Source organism: Aulostomus chinensis, chromosome 18, assembly GCF_037954235.1.
Source record: "Aulostomus chinensis isolate RoL2024-O1b breed Wild chromosome 18, RoL_Achi_v1.0, whole genome shotgun sequence".
NCBI lineage: Eukaryota > Metazoa > Chordata > Actinopteri > Syngnathiformes > Aulostomidae > Aulostomus > Aulostomus chinensis.
In genome coordinates, this window is record NC_141337.1 from 6,167,396 (window position 1) to 6,188,302 (window position 20,907).

General features: G+C 42.4%; 1 protein-coding gene across 3 annotated transcripts in view; it reads right to left on the reverse strand.

Moving 5' to 3' along the window:
• Window positions 1-20,907, reverse strand: part of baiap3 (BAI1 associated protein 3) — a 44,804-nt gene that overhangs the window by 21,892 nt on the left and 2,005 nt on the right. Inside the window, exons 1-7 of one of the 3 annotated variants that reach the window (XM_086184796.1) lie at window positions 13,871-13,980; window positions 13,099-13,251; window positions 4,340-4,427; window positions 3,368-3,451; window positions 3,078-3,185; window positions 2,522-2,581; window positions 1,044-1,110 (exon numbers count right to left, since the gene is read on the reverse strand). In XM_086184796.1, the coding sequence (XP_086040922.1) occupies window positions 1,044-1,110; window positions 2,522-2,581; window positions 3,078-3,185; window positions 3,368-3,451; window positions 4,340-4,427; window positions 13,099-13,251; window positions 13,871-13,875 (565 nt within the window). In that variant the 5' untranslated portion in view covers window positions 13,876-13,980. Of the gene's footprint in view, window positions 1-1,043; window positions 1,111-2,521; window positions 2,582-3,077; window positions 3,186-3,367; window positions 3,452-4,339; window positions 4,428-13,098; window positions 13,252-13,870; window positions 13,981-20,907 lie in introns of those variants that run through there. The other 2 variants (XM_086184798.1, XM_086184797.1) reach the window with 2 other exon arrangements.

The window sequence follows — 20,907 nt, forward strand, 5'->3', positions numbered from 1 at the left end:
AGAAACCCTTTATCGATCGCTGCTCAATTATTATGATCGAATACCCTAAATAAAATGATACTGTAGCACCACTTATGTAAATAAATATTTATATATATGATTCGTTTGCAGACCCCCTCTCCCCATGAACATGGAGGTATTCAGCTGAGGTTGGGGGAGGTGCCATAAACCTGCAGTCAGTTTGGACAATGAGAATGGACATTTACAGATGGTGTGTGTCTGTTTTATTCAACTGGACTTTTTAATCTTTGGAAAATTTCCCTTTTCCAAGACCAGCCGGCACGTCAGCCTCGTTCACCACCCCCCGAGCCACACGCTAACACACCACCCCTTCATATCTCCAATTAGAAGCATAATGGACGGACACGCTAGGCTAATTCAGAGCTATTTTAAGAACAAGGGCAAGACTCCACCTCAGCCAGCTACAACAATAAAATCCTGATTTCACGTGAATGCAACAGGAACAGGAGTCTAATAAGCATGTGTAGTAGAAGGCTACTGTTCAAGTACATTCTGAACCCATGTCAAAGAATGTATCCTGTATTTGGGTAGGACTTTAATGTGCAATTGAGTATTTCTACATAGCTGTATTAATACTTTTAAGCTCTAAGTACTTCCTCTGCCATATCCAAAGTATGTGTCAGCCTTCACAGATATGAATGTTGCTGCCCGCCCTCTGCTTCAAGGCGTTATTGCTGCACATTGTTCACTGTGAACAGAAGTCATGATGTTAGATGTGCACAAACTGGCTTTAATGCCCCTGGAGAAAGCTTTAAAAGTGTAGGCGTACACACACACACACACACACACACACACACTCTCTCTCTCTCTCTCTCTCTCTCTTAACTAGACTGCATTGTATCATCACTGTAATTTTATGCTGCACAGGTCTCGCTACACAACCTATATCACTTGAATGTTTGAGCAAGTGCCGCTAAAAGCTTTGCAGTGCTATAGTGCAAAAGAAATACATCTCCTCACTGTATTTTTTTGCAATTACAAAAAAAGAAAAAGCAAATGATTCAGTATTTGAAATGTCCTACCATTGGCGTCCTTGGCCAACAGATTCTTCGCTTTCAAAACAGAAACTCTCAGAGAAAAGCTGGCTCGCTGAGGGAAGAATAAGATCAGTGAGAGATGCAACAATTAGGAGGACATATGATCATATGATTGATCCACCGTTTGTATCTATATTAAAGCTAAAATCAAATCCGATTCCCGAATGCTTTACTGGTATCTTAAATAAAGACTCACAAGTTAGAAAAACTCAATATCCTAGAAAGGCAAAAAACTCCCTGGGGAGAAATTTAAAGGGCAAAATCTTCACAGCATTTCCAATAGTTGAGAAAGAAAAAAGAAAAAAGAGCTCACAGATATATTTGAGGCATTCCTTTGCAGTCGAGGCAAAACACGCAGTCATAATACGAAACTGAGCTTTCGCGTGTTACAACTCTGACAAAACACCTTGAAAAAAGTATGAGCGTGAAATTGAGAGAGCAGCACGATGGCAACAGCAAACCTCCACGTTCCCACCGCTGAGGACTTGTTGTCATCGTTTCTCTAATCAGTTTCATCAGTCCAAGAATAGGTAGAGTCACAGTATCTTATAAATGTGATCGCTGCAGTATTTTCTTTTTATTGTTGAAGAAAGGAGCTGGTTTCCACTCATTTCTCCATTATTGCAAATTATTGATTCATGTAACGGCTTCCTGGCATCATTCGTTCAATACGTGCAGTTATCAGGGGATGCTGTGGAGACCGTTCATGACGCACAGCAACAATGTCCGTCCAAAAGAGTTGATTAAATCGTGTTCAAAAAACAAAAAACAAAACAAAAACGGGAGCCGCAGCCGTAGCTCAAGGTTTCAAGCGTTGGTCAAATGCGTTAAATGTCTGACACACCCGATTCCTTAAACCACATCACAAAGGAGGTTATAACAAAAGGCAGGAAGTGATTACCATTGACAATGGCAATGATATAATTAGAACATTTAACACTATTTCACGAGTAATCTTGAGAAATTATGAGATGCAGTCTTCAAAGAAAGCGTCCAAGGAAGACCAACCACGAGCAGGTTTTCAGTAAATTTTAATTTATCGGTAATCGATAATTCATTTAGTCCATAAAATGTCAAGGAACGGTGGAAAAAAAAATGCTCATCACAGTTGGAAACCAGTATTTAGTATCAGAGTTGGCAATTTCTCTCCTATTAATTGAACCAATGGATTCATAAATTCTATTGCTGTGGCTGGCATCCACAAACTTTCATAAACTTTAAAGTGCAGGTGGATCGAGAGGCAACACCTTGAAGACACAGTATGGCACCCTGAAAACTCCTTCATTTGTGGTGAGTAGAGGTAATAATGAAGCTCCGTCATGTTAGAAACATCAAAATAAATACAAAATGTTCATGTTTTTTTGTCAAACTAAGGAGAATGAACGGGGTCCGACAGCTTTCTTTAGCCGAGCAGAACCGCGGGACGTTGCTATCGCGGCGTGAACGGCTACAAAGCGTCTCACCTTTGATTCTTGTACTTTTTGGAGAATGATGTCATGCTCCTCCACGCCCATATCAAACACCTTGAATGGATGAAAGAAGCTTGTATTATTATCTCGGAAACTCTGAGCTGAAAGGATGAAAAGACCGCGGAAGAAAAACGCCACTGAATTTCCTTTTTTAAGGTCTTTGGTCTCTGTGTCTGAATCTGCCCAGCTGGGAAGACACGCTACACTCTGAATACAAGACGCCCACTCCCGACACAAAAGCGACTACAATCCTTAGCATGACATCTGAATAGATGTAATATCAGAGCTGAATATCAGAAGACGGTGTGACTGGGCTTTGATGTTTAATCAGGTTGGAGCTGAGAGCATCTGCTCCGGTTCCTTCAGCCTGCTCAAAACAAATTAGAGTCTGTGTGAGTCTAGTATCACTGTTACTGGCAGAGATTTAAAAGACCTCAGGGAACTGAGTGCGTTTCTCCTTTTATCCGCTTCATCACTGAATTCCATATGTGCCACCTTATTTAACCTGTCTGAGGAAGGTATGGAAAGGATCGTTTAGGTAGACGGATACCTTCAGCAGGTAGGCAAACAGCTCTTCATCACTTTTCACGTGCTCTGTTGAAGGCACTCCTACTCGGTTGACCACCGTGTACACAGCCTCCTCGTAAATCAGGTCCAGCTACATGAAATCACACTCACTTAATAACAGCCCTTGAAAAATAAACACTCATGTTCTTTTTGCTTTAGTGCTTTCTGCAGGCATAAAAAACAACAACAAAAAAACAAAACACAAAACATGGCTGTGCTCTGCTATTGCCACTTTTAAAAGTCCTGCTGAAATGAAAAAGTGAGCTGACACACCTCCGTCCTGCTGATGCGGTCGGGGATAAAGGCCTGGTCCACGTGCTCCTGGGGCGGCGGCACCGTGCAAGCTCCTCTTTGGCACTTTACAGGCAAAGATATATATAAAACCTGCTTTTTTCCCCACAGTAGTGTTGGAGCAGAGGAGAAGCTGAGGTCACAGTAAGACATTATTGACAGCAAAGCCTCAATCATCACTGAGAGGGGGTAGCGTCTCCATTGATTTCCTTTAGACCGACTTCATAGCCGCTGGATCAACAGTGAATCACTTTAACTTTCCTAATTCGGCCTTCCACTCTGAGAAAAACAGCCACAAATGTAGGGTCTTCAACATAATGTGATAATGTGTCGACCATGACAAGCAACAGCGAGGTATCTGTGCTTTATTTGTATTTCAGGGGACTTTGTGCATTTACTCTGAATAGAATCCTTGCTATCATGGTGTTACTCACTGTCCAATCATGAAAAAAAAAAAATAGGCGGGATGACAAACGTTCCTCCTTGGCTTCATCACAAGTTACTCAGACACGTTTCCAATAACAGTGTCACTGACACCAGGAGAAAATTCTCTGAGGGCTCACCTCGCCATAGAGTCCCAGATCATGCTGACAGACCCGATAGATGCTGAGCTATTCCTGATTTATTTTGGGTGTGTCTTTTTAGGTGAACCTGATCTCTACAGACCCTCAGGAACTGCGTATTTCTTCCACCACCGCTGACATGTAGTATGGTTCCTCCTTCTGCTTTGGAGGGACAGTTCAAAAGAACCTGAACAACATTTCTGTCTAAACGTTGTCAGCTGGAGGATCTGAACATAGCTATCAACAGCAGCTTGTAACAGCTGAGCCTCCAGCCAGCCCTTCTGTCTACAGACGTCACTGTACGACGAGCTGAACGAGATCTGCTCGCTACATGTGTACATGCTTCAAGTGTGGCACAGACGGGAGAGGTGCAAGTCAGTCGGGGGGTTACCTCAGCCTGGGCGGCTCGCAGCATGTTCTCTTGTTTCTGCAGAATGGTATTCATACGCTCAAAGAACTCCATGCTCTCCTCGGAGATCCTGCCAAGAAGACAGAGCAGATTGGCAAAACACAGTCGCTCTCTAAAAATAAAGAGTATATTCATTTACGAGACATTGTGAGGTGAGATGCAGGATATTTCTGGGTTGTAATTCATAAGGCATTGGTAGCATCTTGTTTGTGACACTCTAGAGGGGCGTGTGTCATAACGATGGTCTGTTTCCTGCTTATGCAAGTCAGGGCCTTAGTCGATGGATTTATGAAAGCCTGCAGCTCTCAGGGTTCCGACACGTCTGCAGAAACAGTGTTAATCCACTATGATGAGCTGAACTGTGTGCAAAATGCAAATGATGTTTTCTGTTTCCTCCAGGTGTGTGTGATCCCCGGACTCCCGCCAGCCCCTGTTGTCATGGTGATACAGGCACATTCAGGAGGGGAGTAGCTGACTGAACACCTTGGGAATCCCGGTACACACACACACACACACACATAACCCCTAAAAAAATCTCTCAGCAGGCATCTTTCTACCCAGCCGGGGCAAGCGGCTCTGATGTGATCTGTAGCAGATCTATCTGGATCCACCACACCGACTGCCCCTCCACCCGCCAAGACTCTTAGTCCCTCAGCCATCATATTATACAGTGGAGAGGTCCACAGAGGCCCCGTCACGCTCCTTTACTAGCGTCATCGCATCACAGCGGGCGTGTGGCAGCACATCCTAGCACCCACTGACTCTCGCCGTGGTGGGGAGCAGATGGCAAACCCCTGAGGTATTGATGATGACTAATGGCAGCCACGCTGGGAGAACTGGTCCACTATTGTCAAACCCAGTAAAACTTACACGGTGGGTGTTAATATTTCATCTGAAACTAGTATGTTGTGAGCAAAAACGAAGCAGGATTTTCCTCATTCATGCTAATCCCTTGTAAATGTTCCATTATGAAAAAAAAATTGCATTAAAAAATGTTTAGCTTTTAAGCTAAATACTGGTCAAACACAGAGTTGCGCTTATCTGAAAGCCCTCAATCTGTGTTGGAATCCAAAAACTCACAACAATCTGTGAATGATTCCAGAACAAAAGCCTGTTCCACTGCAAAGAGATTTGAGGCTTTTATTCTTGAGTTTTCATTTGCATTTATAGTATAAACATGCTTCATTTGATCGTGATGCTTGAAGTTGTGAGACACTCAAAATCGCTCCGCATCCAATTGTCAGGGGTATTCTCAGATTCCAAAAATCTGTCCCGTCTTGTATGAGTCACAGAGCTTCAGGATTCAGACGGTTTGGCAGCTTTTGTTCCCAGCTCTGTGACGACGTATTCGTGAGTAAAAATAAGCTCAGATGCTTCAAATCCAGTCTATTATGATTTGAGACATCAAGAAGACACTTTCTTTCACTCACTCACACACTCTCTCTCTCTCTCTCTCACACACACACACACACACACACACACACACACACACACACACACACACACACACGCCATCAGAAAAACAAACTGATTTGACGTTGCTAGGAAACAGGTCCTTTTTTTAAAAAATTGTCATTTTATCCATATTTATTTTCGGAATTTGTTCAAGCGCACTTCGATTATATTTTCCTGTCTGGCTAATAAATCAGAGAAGAATAAATAAATAAATTTAAAAAAAAAACAGCTGAATTTCTGTTTAAAAAAAAAAAAAAAACCCACACAAACCCCACCACTGACAAAAAAAACAAAACAACAAAAATCTTCTGAAACTGGCTGAAGGTGACATCGGCCCCTCCCTTCAAACTTGATATGTTTAATATAACGTGGCAGAGCATACATGGTAATTAATAGTGCAGACATCACTGTCGTCTGCAGCATGAAAGACAATTTGACATCTGCATGCGTTGTAATAAAATAAGATGGTTTTTTAAATCAGATTCATCACGGTTGCCATCACATCATAGTGAAGCTCCCGTCACATCATCAACCCCCCCCCCCAAAAAAACCAACAACCAACAACTAGTTGGAGCACTCCAATTACACCTCCTATGAAGCAAGAAAACATTACAATTGAGAAGTTGGGAGATTGTGATCATCACGCCGACGCCTTTAGGATCTCTCCGTTCAACAGCTAACGACAGAAACGGCAGTCTGTCGACCACAAACGCCGTCAGACTCAAAAGTAGGAGTTCAAGTCCAAGTTAGGCTGCTTCCTTCCTTGGCGTGCAGGTCAGCTGTCGGCTCAACAGCCAAGCCTTTTAAAAACAGGCAACTTTTATATAAAGCTCACGAGTTTTTTATTTATTTTTTTTTATTTTTGCATATTATTCAAGGGTAGAAGACGGATACTACATGAGCTTTGAACTTCTCATTTATATTCCTCATATTTTATTCATTAAATAACACAGTAAGGTTTTTGTGTTTTTTTTTTAAAGCTCCAGGGAAGTCCGTCCTGGATACGTCTGACAGTATTAGGCCACATCGTGCAAGTTTTATCAGTAAACCAGAGAATTAATCCTCCGGCCTTCATGCTAAGTTTGTCATTGATGACCACTAATCCTTGTACATCAGGGGCTGAATGTATTCATTTATCATGGGGTGTCAGTCCTCTATGGACACAGGCGTGTGCATACTTTTTTTTTTTTTTTTAAATATAAAGAATGAGCCGACCAAGTCCTTGCAGTCGAACGTGAGATTTCGTAGGGGTGTCGTAGGTGACTACATGACTCCGAACAGATGTTTTGGAAGATAAGAGTCTTTTTTATCATTCTAACATCTTAATATTCTTAAGTTTATTCAAATTTGGAGGGATGTACTTGCATTATTATGCTTTTACACAGTCATTCAAGCACAAAAATTAACAATACAGATGGAAGTATTTATTCCTGTGACGATTTATCGCAAGTACCGACAACTATTTCCTATGTATCAATGTAGCGAAAGCCTGATGTAGATTCACATTTCTGCATGTCAGTGCACTTAAGGGCTTCTGGTCCGTATTGGCTTCCACAGATTTTCTCATTGTTCCCATCAGGATTATTGTCGTGGTGATGAACAGCAAGTATTCAGATGATTTATTTCAAGAAATGCATTAACATGGGAGTTAAAAAAAACACTAAATTATAACCTGCATTTACATACAAACAGAAAAAAAACACATTAATTAGCAGGTGTGAGTGCATGCAGGACAGAGGTGGTAATAGCAAGAACCTAAGGACAGGATATTTACCAGGATATTTCGTTATATTGCAATATATAAAGATACTAGGGGCTGGAATGTTGTTTTAGTGAAATCGTTAAAAAAAATAGTGATATATCTATCTATCTATCTATTGATATATATCGATATCTATCTATCTATCTATATAGTGCAGGAGTCTGCTAATATATATATACCTCAGTATATACTCAGGGTATATAACACTCCCCCCAGTAACAAGCAGTGTAATGAGTCATGAACACAATGACGTACAATAGCACATCTTTGTGGCGTCTGACGTCAGCCTCGTAACTATAATGTCAGCTTGCAGTGAATTAATTTCCAAAATCGTTTCACACGCGCATCATCGAGCAGCTTCCAGGATTCAGCAGCTGGAAAAAGTCCCATTATTTTGATTTTGTCAAGAGGAAAGATGACACGATCACTGATGTCAAATGTACATGTTAACACTCTACCTCTTTTTTTTTTTAAATTAAATCTAGAAAAACACGTCACACGTCCTTAAACTTTAACGTCGACGGAGCAACGTGTTTGCGAGAGGTGTTATTTCCAAAGGTGGCTTACATTTAACCAGCAATTCCCAGTTTCTTTCTCATCAACTTGCATTAAGGTACAGGGTATTTTGTTTAAATATTACATTACATTATCAATAGAGTTCGTACATATTTACAGAGGTAATATCTATAAATGAAAAGGACTACATGTGAGTCCTGTTATGAGTTTTGATCCAATATAACCTTTTTTTTTTTTTTAAGGCTGTCATCTTAAAAGTGCAATTACATCTGTAGAGCCGCAACTGCCCCGTTTTCCTGAAGTAATGAGAATTCAGAGGAGCACAAATGATGTGGTCATATCTTTTAACGGTCCTAGAGAGGCGTCGGCCTTGGTGGAGGTCTGCACCCTCCGAGTGCCCTTCTAGTTCACCATGAATTAAAAATGAGAGCCTCGGTGAAGCGACTCAGAGGAGTCAAATCTGTTAATGACGCCACAGCGAGCTCAAGTTTCCAAATGCAGTCAAGTCAAGTGTCAAATACGGAGTGAAGTGTTGTTGACAGAGATGGATGTGAACAGGGAAAACAACAAGAATCCAGAGTATAAATTCCCTGCCACGTCTATGCTGCAGGTTCACATACTTAACCAGCTCACGCAGACATAAAAGCATAATTCACTCCACCGCATTAAAATGTTCGCCTTCTATGTGTCAGTCTGAGCTGGGGAGCCCGGCCCACTGTACTACCGGGTCAACAACTGTCCAAATCCACCCAGACTCAATGCAAATTCTCAATTAAAGCGCGAGTGCAGGCAGGTCAGCAGCAGCAGTCTGACAGGCTAACACAGACGACCAGCCTGCGTGTGGCGATGAGCAGCCGAGGCTCAGTGGGAAGGCTGCAGCAGCGGGGAGCCGGCAGGAGCAACGAGGAAAAGGTGGCATGTACTAGCCTGACAGATCAGACCACGATTTAATGAACAACACACACGAAAAAAGACACCTGCTGAGGCAGATTTGACACGAACGTATATGAAATATATATAATGAATGAACGAAGCCTGCTGCGAGACTATCAGGTAAAGACACTGAAGACCCATCTATGATTAATATCTCCAAAATTGATAAGTGTTCAACGCAGCACCTGAGGTTATCTTCCGCGTTAAAAATAGACGTGGCTGTCATTAGAAGTAGAAGTTCACATGGTGGCAGCAGCCTGTGTTTAGGTTGCTATAGAAACCTCAGGTTCATACTATTACTTTTGACTGCAGATGAAGCTTGAGAGCAAGACCAAAGAGGGGGGAGAAAAAAAGAAAACAAAGCAGATGACTGATTTAACCTGCGCCACTTTATTTGATACCTGGAGGCAAACAAGGAAAATCGGAAAAAAAAGAAGAAAAAAAAAAGTCCCTTGCGGAATAAAGATGGAGTGAACGTCGATACGTATCAGACAGGATTAAAAGCAGGACACGCTGAGGTCCTGGTTCTGATCAAAGCTCCAGTAGATTCAGTCCTGTCAAACTACTGGGAGCACAGGACATTAATAATACATACGGCTCACCTCACAATATGTACTTACACGCCTGACTATATATTTACAAGCTTTCCATGCGTATAAAACACATCTATGCAGGTAATTTGTGAGGAATAATGTTGTCCAGGTCATTACGATAACACACAAAATCGAAATAAATATCAAATATAGTTTTTTTTTTTCAAAAAATGTGCGAAGATGAAACGTGGATTAGTTCACTATTAGCGTGTTGCTTTAACAAAGACTGAAAAGCCATTTATCAGGATAGAAAAGGTTTTTCTAGGCTTTTCTTAATTATGCAGCTCGTCTGTCTCAGTACAGTACAGTTATGATCTCAATGGCTTTGTATATACGCTACTAGTTGATGTATTTGACATTCTGGCTCTACAATTCAACAAGGATATATTTACACTTTATCTATATACACATACATACATACATACAGGAACTACCAGTTTAAAGTTTGGACACACCTTCTCATTCAATGTTTTTTTTCTTTGTTTTTACAATTTTCTACATTGTAGATACATGCCGAAGGCATCAAATATACAAAACAAGATATATAAAATTATGTAGCAAGGAAAAAAAAGGTTAAACAACTAAATATGTTTTATAATTTAGATTCCTCAAACTAGCCCCCCCTTCGCTTTGTTGTCAGTGCTGCAAACCCCTGCCCGTCTCTCAATGAGCTTCATGATGCCGTCTCCTGAAATGGTTTTCACCTCTCAGGTTCATTTGTGGAATTTCTTGCCGCCTTAATGGAGTTTGGACCATCAGTTGTGTTGTTCAGAAGTCAGGTTGGTACACAGCTGGCAGCCCTGTTTGACAACTGTTAGAATCCATATTATGACAAGAACCAATCAGCTAAATACAGAGAAACAACAGTCCATCGTTACTTTAAGAACTGAAGGTCCATAGTCTGGAATATTGCAAAAACTTTGAACGTGTCCCCAGGTGCAGTTGCAAAAACCATCAAGCGCAACAACGAAACTGGCTCACACGAGGACCGCCCCAGGAAAGGAAGCCCAAGAGTCTCCTCTGCTGCTAAATAAATTCATCCGGGTCACCAGCCTCAGAAATCACAAGTTACCAGCACCTCAGACTAGAGCCCAGATAAATGCCACACAGAGCTCTAGAAGCAGACACATCTCTACATCAACTGTTCAGAGGAGACTGCGCCAATTAGGCCATTATGGTGCTGCTAAGAAACCAAAAGTAACATGCAGAGGAGATTTGTTTGGGCCAAGAAACACAAGGAATGGACATCAGACCAGTGGAAATCTGTGCTTTGGTCTGATGAGTCCAAATTTGAGATCTTTGTTTCCACCTGCCGTGTCTCTGTGCGACGCAGAAAAGGTGAACGGACAGTCTCTACATGCATGGTTCCCACCGTGAAGCATGGAGGAGGTGTGATGTGTGGGGGGTGCTTTGCTGGTGACGCTGTTGGGGATTTATTCAATATGGGAGGCACACTGAACCAGCATGGCTACCACAACAACCTGCAGCAACACTCCATCCCATCACCTCCCATAGTTGGACCATCATTTCTATTTCAACAGGACAATGACTTCATACACACCTCCAGGCTGAATGAGGGTTATTTGACCAAGAAGGAGAGTGATGGAGTGCTGCACCACATGACCTGGCCTCCACAGTCACCTGACCTGAACCCAATCCAGATGGTTTGGGATGAGATGGACCGCAGAGTGAAGGCCAAAGGGCCAACAAGCGCTCCGCATCTCTGGGAGTTCCTTCAAGACTGTTGGAGAACCATTTCAGGTGACGACCTCATGAAACTCATGGAGAGAACGCCAAGAGTGAGCAAAGCAGTGCTCAAAGTAAAGGGTGGTTATGTTGGAGAATCTAAAATATAACACAGTTATTTCACACTGTTTTGTTCACTACATAATTCCATATGTGGTCCTTCATAGTTTTGATGCCTTGGGGAAGAATCTTTTTTCCTTTTACATGGGTTTGCTTTTATTTATTCTGCTCTTTTGGTGAATTAGCAATTTGTCACCAGTGTTTCAACATGCACCAGAGAAAAATAAGAATTAGTTGTTATTTTTTTAATAAAGATACGTGTTTGGGCATGGCCTCTTCTGAGTAGAAGGCAAGAATGCAAATTTTGAAAAACAAAACAAACAAACAAACAAACAAACCAAGATGGTGACTACAAAAACACCAAGGCTTAAAATGTAGTCAAAGATGCAGGTGAGACTACGCCCGCTCCGCCCACTTCCTCTCCAGCCTATGATATGCGAACACGCACAAGGTGACGCTCTCCTGCTTGGCGATGCAGGAATACATCTCCGTCTCCCAGTTGGAATCGGCACTGTGGCGAGCTGGTATGCTGAAGGAGACGCGCAGACATCAGACCCCTGCGGTGCTAAGTGATATACAAGAAAGTCGCATTTGTGATCCCCTCAGAACCTGACTGTGCATGTAATAGTATGGTTGATGTGTCCTCGCAGGGGAAGCAGCTTGTGCATCGCCAGCTCACAGCAAGTCTGAACTCTGGAATAAATGCCAAGCACATTAAGACATTCTGTTGACAGGAAATGATGACTTGTGGCTACGACAGGACAGCCAATTGAAAACAAATGAAAAACAGATATAAATTGCTACTTTTGTGCTGCAGTTAAAAAAGCCATTATCATTTTGAGTTACACAGAACCCCATTTATATTTCCTAAAAGACTGTCATTGCTGAAATTAGTACTTGTCTGAAATGAGAGCAAATCTTACCCGTGACCGTAATGTGCGAGGATAATTCCTGTGTCAGTAAACAGCCTGCTGCCTGCTTATTGCTTATAACGCAACAAGGTTTGTTTTGCATCTACTGGCGATGCAGGAAATCATCTAAAAAAAAAAAAAAACTTAAAAAATAAACAAAACCCGAACGTGTGACAGCTCTACTTCGAAAGTCACAATACACAAAGTTCAGTGTAGAACCCGTATGATTGGAAAAATGCCAAAGAGCCGAAATTAAAAAACAAAAGCTGCTGTAGTTTTAATTTAGGTTCAAATTCATGTTTTGGGCCCTACTCACCAGTGTTGGACACATGAAAGTATTCTGCACTGCTGTTTTTGCATTTGTCAAGGTTCAGCTTCATGGTATTCGGAGAAGTTGTTTACTGCCTGTGATAACTTATTTGATGTTGACTAATTAAATGTTCCATTCTTTGCATTTGTACAGAACAAAATCCCACATCATGGCTAAACCTGTGATTCAAACCCCTAATTAGTAGCTCGTTAATCTCAGGGGGCATGCTAATAGCGCTGTCAAGGCAAACGTAGAAACTTTTCCCGACATGAATTCTTGATATAAATCTACCCGAAAAATGCCACGACCGCATTTTGTGAATATCGTCATGGTAGTTTTTTATGTAATCTCCAGCAAAAGGAAAAATTAAACAAAAGGCTTCCCAAAGAGGTGTGAAACCTTCAGAATAACTAGAAATCAACTGTATCACTGCATCCTCGCATGCGCAGCCTCACCTGCGGGGTAAGGGGTCGGGACACTGTGCGAGGGGGCTGCTGGGGGCGGGCGGCGGCGGTGGCTCCCGGCGGCTCCTTAGCGACTGGCTCCTCTGCACCTGCCTCAGCACGCTACTCTTCAGGTCCAGCAGCGTCGTCATGTTCTTTGACTGCCTTCAGACACAAAGAGCGAACATCAAGATGGGCAGTGCGTACGCGTCGAGGCGAGATTCTTTACCTTTATTCTTTTGTAGTCTGAACGAGTCAGGAAACACTATTACAGAGGGATCATATCGATAAAAACAGGGATTCCTTTGCATCTAATCAGCTGCATAATCTCGCCCTCACCCTTGAATCATAATTATACTCTTCCTCAGAGCGAAGGAGCCTGACTGATGCCACAGATGTGCAATTTGTCTTCCACCTTTTAATGTCGTCAGTTCAGAGTTGACTGACTTTTACTTTTGAGACTCCGCTAATAATAATAATAATAATAATAATATCCAAATTAAATGCTTTACAGAGTTGAGAGTCACAGGAGACCCACTGTTGCAATGTCATAAATTATAAGCAGAGAAAACAGGTCGAAGCACACCATAGAGCGGCTAATATTTATACTTTAATATGCTGCAGCCAGATTTCTTTAAACTTGTAGAATTACTTCCTCATATCAGTACATTCTCACCAACCACTCAAGTAGTATATCATATCCATAGAATACCTGGTGGAGGATTTAATCAAACATATAAACTCTGTCTTTACTTCACACTGAAGAGTGCTTTTGTCGTCTCACCCCATCAGGGTCAAGTTGACTCCAGCAACATCAAGGTTCAGAAAATGCTTCAAAGAGTTACGCAAGTTTATGCATCAGAAATCCTTCTTTCTTGACTTTGTTCTCCTTTATGTCACTTTCAAAGTGTTGTGACATTGCCAGAGAACCTCCACTTATAGAGGTCAGAGAGCGAGAGAGCGCATAAAGAGAGAGAGACACACACACACACACAGCTGCTCCGCTCAAGCTTTCATATGTTTGCTCGTCTCCCGCGTCATGTGAACTACCCGTCGTTCTCGTACCAGTACAGGTTATGTTAGATTGCAGCCCTCAGGCAGAGGGACAGATGAGACAATAACATGGTAATGGAGACCTGGAAGCACAAGTCCATGATCATCTAATGGTTACCAGGGTGAAGTAAGCAAATATGAAGCAAAAAAATGATGTCAGCCAATTTCTAGGAACATTGCAAGAGGTCAGACTGACCCCATATATATAATTGGAGGGTTAAACTGAAATGTCCTACCTGCTGCTTTAGCCGGCATTTAGGTGCCGAGTCTCAACAAGTAATTCAGGTTTTTGCCTCATTTTGCCGTAACCATGACGATGATGGACAAGCACTCCCAACAGAGAGACTTCAGACTCCTGCGTTTAATCATGAGGTTGGTCAATGACATTTTTTAACCACATGTTGCAAGAAGAAACTGCCACAGGCAACTCAGAGGAAACAGTGGGGGAGTTCCATACGTGGCTCGGATGCACATCAACACCAGCTGTCATGAGGCCTCGAGGTTGCGTGAGGTCACACACTCCGCACCAGACATCCGGATCCATCCTCACTTTTCTTGTAGTTAAAGCCTGAGCTAAGAAAACTTAGAGAGCGTATCCCTCCGCCAGCGAGGCGGAATAAAAAACAAAACAAAAAACAACACCAAAATCCTTTCATATGCTTTCAGGACAAGGCCCGCCCCATCGACGGGACATTAAAAAAAAAAAAAAAAAAAAATATATATATATATATGCTGACAGATGTCACCTGCAGCCTCAGAATCCAGCAGCTGTGGTCCAGATCTCTTGTTCTGGGAATTTGTTCACTAAATTTCATTAAAATACATGCATACATTGTTTTTTTTTTCAATTTAATTTCCTGCAAATTATCAAAGATGGTGATTAATTAGAATTACCTGTTTGGACGTGAGGCCCCTGGTATGAAGGTACTGCAGGTGGCAAGGATGTTTTGTTTTTGTTTTTTTTAAACAAACATTATGTTTTAAATATATACTTTTTTTTTTAATTAAGATTAAACCTGTGACCAAATATCTATTCATTTACATTTATTGGAGTGGATATCATGAGATTTGAAGTTGTTTTTTTCACCCAATGTCAAACAGCCACAATACGAACTCCATAAACTTGCTATTAGCTCTTATTTTCTTCTGTATTTTGTTGGGTTTGCATGAATGTATGATTTATGTTCAACTCCACTGTAGTAGGTTCATGTAGATTTGGTCTGTTAATGAATACGGGGTGGGGTGGGGGTTTATGTTTGATTAGGATCGTGATAAGAGGTAGGAAGAAGCCTGCAGAACAATTTCAGACATCAAATTGGATCGTGGCATTCTGGGAATCATCAGTCTAGATGAATGTATGACGTTTATCACGATACTGTACTGAAGCTGGTACAAAAAAAAAAAAAAAAGGGGGACAACAACATCATATGCATTTCAAAGCACCAACACTGAATCCAAAAAAAAGAAGAAAAAAAAACCCATCGATTTGATTTTGCAGCAGGAGCAGGAAGTCGCCGCAGACGTTCATGGAGAGAGTTCTACTCAGGGATTCATGAGCGTGAAATACGAATTTAGCAAGATAAGCCTATCTGGCTGAGCTGAGCGAGATTGGTACTGTGATGCTCAGCAATTCGCCGAGACTGAGTGGCTCTTTCTCCGAGCCACATCAAGTGAACTCTCATTTTGACTTCACGCTGTCGGTAAAGTATAACTGAAATATATGACTCCCATAACAATATTGTGAACTGTTAGAGCCCCCAAGAGGAGGAGATTCAAAAAGAAAAAAAAAAAAAATTCGAATAAACTCTTCTGTCAGATATATCTATTGAAATTGCAGAGAGAAACGGAGGGATAAAGACAGAGAGAGAGAGATGAAGAGGCATTAAGGGAACATTCAACAGCATCAAATGATTTTTTTTGATACGAGCTCATTTACTCATTTTCAGTCTGTAATAAAATTCCTCTATCTGCATATATTAATAGGAATATGTAGCAGCAGGGCCACATAATTAGCCTGAACATTATTTTTCGTATAATGACCCTGAGGCTTTCCACAGGAAGTCAGACACTGACCTATCTGCTATGTATCTATGGCTTTATTGGGATTTAATCCGTTTTAATGTCAACAGAAGGTTGCGCGTCTATAAAGACGTGCAGTTCACTATCGGACGCTAAATCCTCCCAGGAGATAAACGCATTTATTAGCTTTATTTTTAGGGGTATAAAATCCCATCAAGCCGCATTTCTGTTCCTCAGCCGGAACGGAAACCTGATGCAGCTTTTGTCAGTTATGCCCCCAAAACTTTGAAACCCAGTACAAGCAGATATGAAGGCAGTCAGCTCACTACATGGTTTTAAAAGCTTCAAACGGATTCCTTTACTTAGCTTTGCATTTGCTCTCTGCTGCACTGTGACTTCATTCCTCCGCTCTCTTTCATGCATTTTACTCTTGTAATGTTTTTATCGTAATTCTATTTCCATCGAGTCGATGAAACACGATTTAAATCTTTCAACATGTTCCAATGTTGTTTTCTCTTTGCTGTAAAGCACTTTGAGTGGCAGTCTTTGGAAGGAAAGTGCTACACAAATAAAGTTTTTTTAATCATTGTTGCTTATTTTTATTGAGAAATGATCCGACTGCAAAGTCACTAATGGCAGAAATGTTATTTAACATGCTTGAACGTCTTCTTGGCATCTCAGGGAGAGAGGAGAGTCAAATCAAGAGTCTCCTTCACAGCATCCAATCAGGTCCGTCCCTGCAGGTCCAAGTGAATCCATTTTAAGGGTTTTGAATGTGAATGTGACACCGACTCCACCTGCGTGGCTGGGAGTCTTTTGTCAGCCTCCAGCCATCAATGTGCTTCGTGAACATGAGCAGGAGAAAGAGACGGCGCGCTCACAAAAGAAGGGTGACAAGGACACAAGAAGGCTGCTTTGACTGATGGAGGGGTTGTTTCAGACAGTCGGACAAACTCAATCAGACTCAATTTTGAAAAGCTGACAGTCCACGTCTGTACATCCGTGTGAAAAAGAAGAACTGAACTGTGTGCTGGGAGACCTGCTGGGATTTTTCCACCAGCACAATAGTCGCTGTTAATAACAAACTCTAATAGAGGACAATTAGCTCGGCGCCTGGAGCTGATGCTGCCCATTTTAGGGGCTGTTTATTCATATAATCATTTCTGTTTTGAATGACGGCGCTTATATCCAGATGGATGCAGAAAAATGAAACATATTTGCTTGTTTGACTGCGATCACTGCAGGCCGCAGGCAACAGTCGGTTACCAGTTGCAACACGAAAGAAATTCATGGTGCAAGTTGCATCATCTACTGAGTAAAAGCGCTGCAGGCTATCGATCCAGGATGCTGGCACCTGTTAGTCACTTGGTGTTTCCACTCTGTTAGACTCAAGTGGCTTTTCACCGTCAGATGTGACTTTTCAAACGCAAACCTGGAGAGGAACGCTTGAAATTTCCTTCAGGTAGAGATCCCCCCCCCCACAAAAGAAGGAAGACAAGAACCTTCATTTTTCTGTAAGTGACTAATCTGTCGGCATAGCGACACATCTTGTGGTTGCGCTACGTCACAAAGCTGGAGTGAGGAGACCATTAGCTGCAGCCGTGATTATTCCTCTCACGGATTTATTCGTTTGTGTTTTCTGGGGTGCTGTTGGTGCTAAAGCGAGTCTCAAGAGGACTCTCGCTCTTTTCATCTCTGAGTTGTTGATACTCTGGCAGCTCTGGAAAAATATGATCAGCATCAAAGTATAGAGGCTATGTTTGACTACATTTGAATGAAGATTTAAGAATGAAAAATAGCTGCAGAAAAGTGGAGCGTTTTACCTCTGCAGGCTCGATTTGCTTTCCCGGTCTTTCTGACTTGGTCTACTGGGATATTAGGGATGCGTCAATATATCTGCCACGGATTGGTTTCAGTTGATATCTGCCTTGTTGAGAGGGACACCGAAGAGGGGAAGAAAAAAAAAAAGGACAACAAAAGACCAAGAATTTCTCAAGTGCATCCCTACACAATGATTATATGTTTTTAATCTTTCAGAACTTTTTCTATTCTTGAAGAGAACTCTGTAAAAGTTCAGTTAACATCCTTTTCTCAATGTAAAAAATGACCCTGAACTCTTAACACCACAGCAGTAAAAAAACAATAAAAGTCAATTAGGTTTCTTTTGTCGCTGGATCGACAATGTAGCCAGAAATGTTTTGCCGTTTAAAAGACTTTTACCATGATTCACTGACAACAGCGTCAAGAGATAAATTTCCCTGCGGGAAAATAAACCTTTGGAAGCGCGAACACGGTTTGGTTCATTTCAGGCACCGATCGAACTATGTGGGTGCTCCAGAGAACTGGTACACAGGTCCATGCCACATTTTGGTTCCTCCATCCAGGTGAGAAGGTATACGTTAGAGAAACAGAGAGCACAAGACCGCGTGACATCATACAGACTAAACTTTCTGCAAAATGTGTGCAAAACTCAAGCTCGTCCTGACAACTCATCTCACCTGAGGAGGGTTAGGGTTGGACAATCGGCTCGGATTATTCGTGGGTAATAGAGTTGGATGGTCCAATCACGTGAGGTGGAGGGAGGAGTTACGTCACCATACAGCGGTAAGAAGCCAGCATGGCCAAAGACTACAGCAGAGTTGTAGAGCGCACTCACACTTAGCCAAGTTGCCCTGTACTGTGCTGAAGCGCGTGCAAAACAATCAGCTCCCGGGTCAGGCTCTGTACGCCACACGCCATGACAAGAGAGATGGCAAGCGTGCACACCAAGCTGTTGCATTGCCGTTTGGTGAAAAATAGAAAGAGTAGCAGGGGAGAGTTTGCCCTCTCACTGCTAACACATCTGCAGACTCACCGCTGTCGCTCCAGGGCTGCAAAACTGACTCATGCTAGCAAGCTCAGACTGGGCAGGAGCCACAGAAAAACCCTGATCCCTTCCATCACTGATTTGATGTGATGTCACAATCCTTCGCCTGGTCAAACATCAAATATTTCTAAAATTGTATAATTTTTGTTCGCAGCACGTCTGTCGACGGGGAGGTTTGGATTTAAATTTTACCACCAAATTTTTATCACAGACAATTAAAGGTGCTGATGAGTACATTCCAAATTGCAGGTACCAGTACTGACCAGTTCAAATGTGAACAGTACTCAACCTTGCCCCCCACCCCCCCAAAAAAAACCAAAACCCTCATGGTTAAGGCAAGGAAAATACTGGTCCTGGTATCTAAAGTCAGTCTGAGCCATCGTGCCATCCACATAAAATGTGAACTAAATCATTGTTTAGTGTTTTAACAGAGATTTATGGTGATTTGTGTCTGCTTCATCAAACGCGCAACTACCCAGGCAGAGGCAAGAGCTTAACAACACAGCAGTCATGTGCATTTTGTTGGTGAGCATTCCGAGGCTGAAGCCTTGCGAGGTGAGAAATTGTTCCGTGTTTTACGCTCCGCTGGCTGAGCTAGACTCTCTCTTCATGACATCCTTGAAAAGGCCGTGCAGCTGAAACACCTCAAGCATGCACCGCAGGTGGGTGTGGTGGTGGTGGTGGTGGTGGTGGTGGTGGTGGGGGGGGGGGGGTTCTGACTTGGAACTACAGCGTCACAGGCACTAGCATGGCATCATCTCCAGCACATACAGGCTGGTAGAGTGTTGAAAGCCAGCAGGCTCCGTGCAGCAGCTGTCTCCCAGGTGAACTCATTTCAATTACTGGAGTGGATCCCTCCCAACTGAATTTCACTCTGTCACAGCAGTGAACCCATAGTGACAAAACAGGTCGCAGTGCCATCACTGCTAAGGTGCCGGCTGCCAAGAAAACACCGTTAAAGCCAAGTAAATGCCTCTCTCTCTCTCTACAGTGGCGGCAAAGACGTGCCAGGGAAACACTCGCTCACCAGCGTATCTCTTTCCTGTGAGAGCCAATGAGCCCGGCAGCCAAAGGCGCCTTGCTGATAGGGATGGAGTGTCTCTATGGTAACAGCAGAGGAAAAAAGGAGCTGGTAAATACAGGTAAATGGAATTCTACAAAGGCCCTTGATGTTATAATGTCTTCACCTTAACACCATAAAACACATGTGCGGAGTGAAAAGTGGCTGTCAAACCCGCCTGTACCAGTCGCTCCACCGACGTCCGTCAGTCTTGGTTCGACGAACCTCATCAGCTGATTGTTGTTCTCACCCCCACCCCCCCACCCCTGATTTCCTGGCTAATACATTCGACAGACAAACGACTACACAAGACACTTCAGCAGATCAATAACGTAACAAGGAACGACACCATTAGCAGCTTGAGATTACTCATTGTGTGGTTTTCAACACACCTTTCCAAGTCATTAGTCTGTTGTCGAGCACTTCCCAAAGTGTCTGATTGTGAAAGCTTCAACCTTTAGTGCATCGCTGAGTGTTTCAAAGGAGGTAGGGGGAGCGAGAGAGAGCGAGAGAGCGAAGGGCTGAGCAGCAGACATTCCTCCTGAGTCGCAACGATTAAAGACAAATATATTAACCTGCTTATTTTACGATGACAGTGACAGTTTATGTAATTGAATTAAGAAACACACTTTGACCTCCCCATTCCTCAGATAACCACATCAGCCTGAGGGAATACACATCATCATAACCACCCAGATTAGTGTTGCAGGCTTTACCAAAAAAAAAAAGCACGTCTATGACTACCAGATAAAGCAAAAAAAAAAAAGGAAAAAAAAGAAAACCCCCTCTTGAACACGCTTCACTGGACTAGATGTGGTTAAGT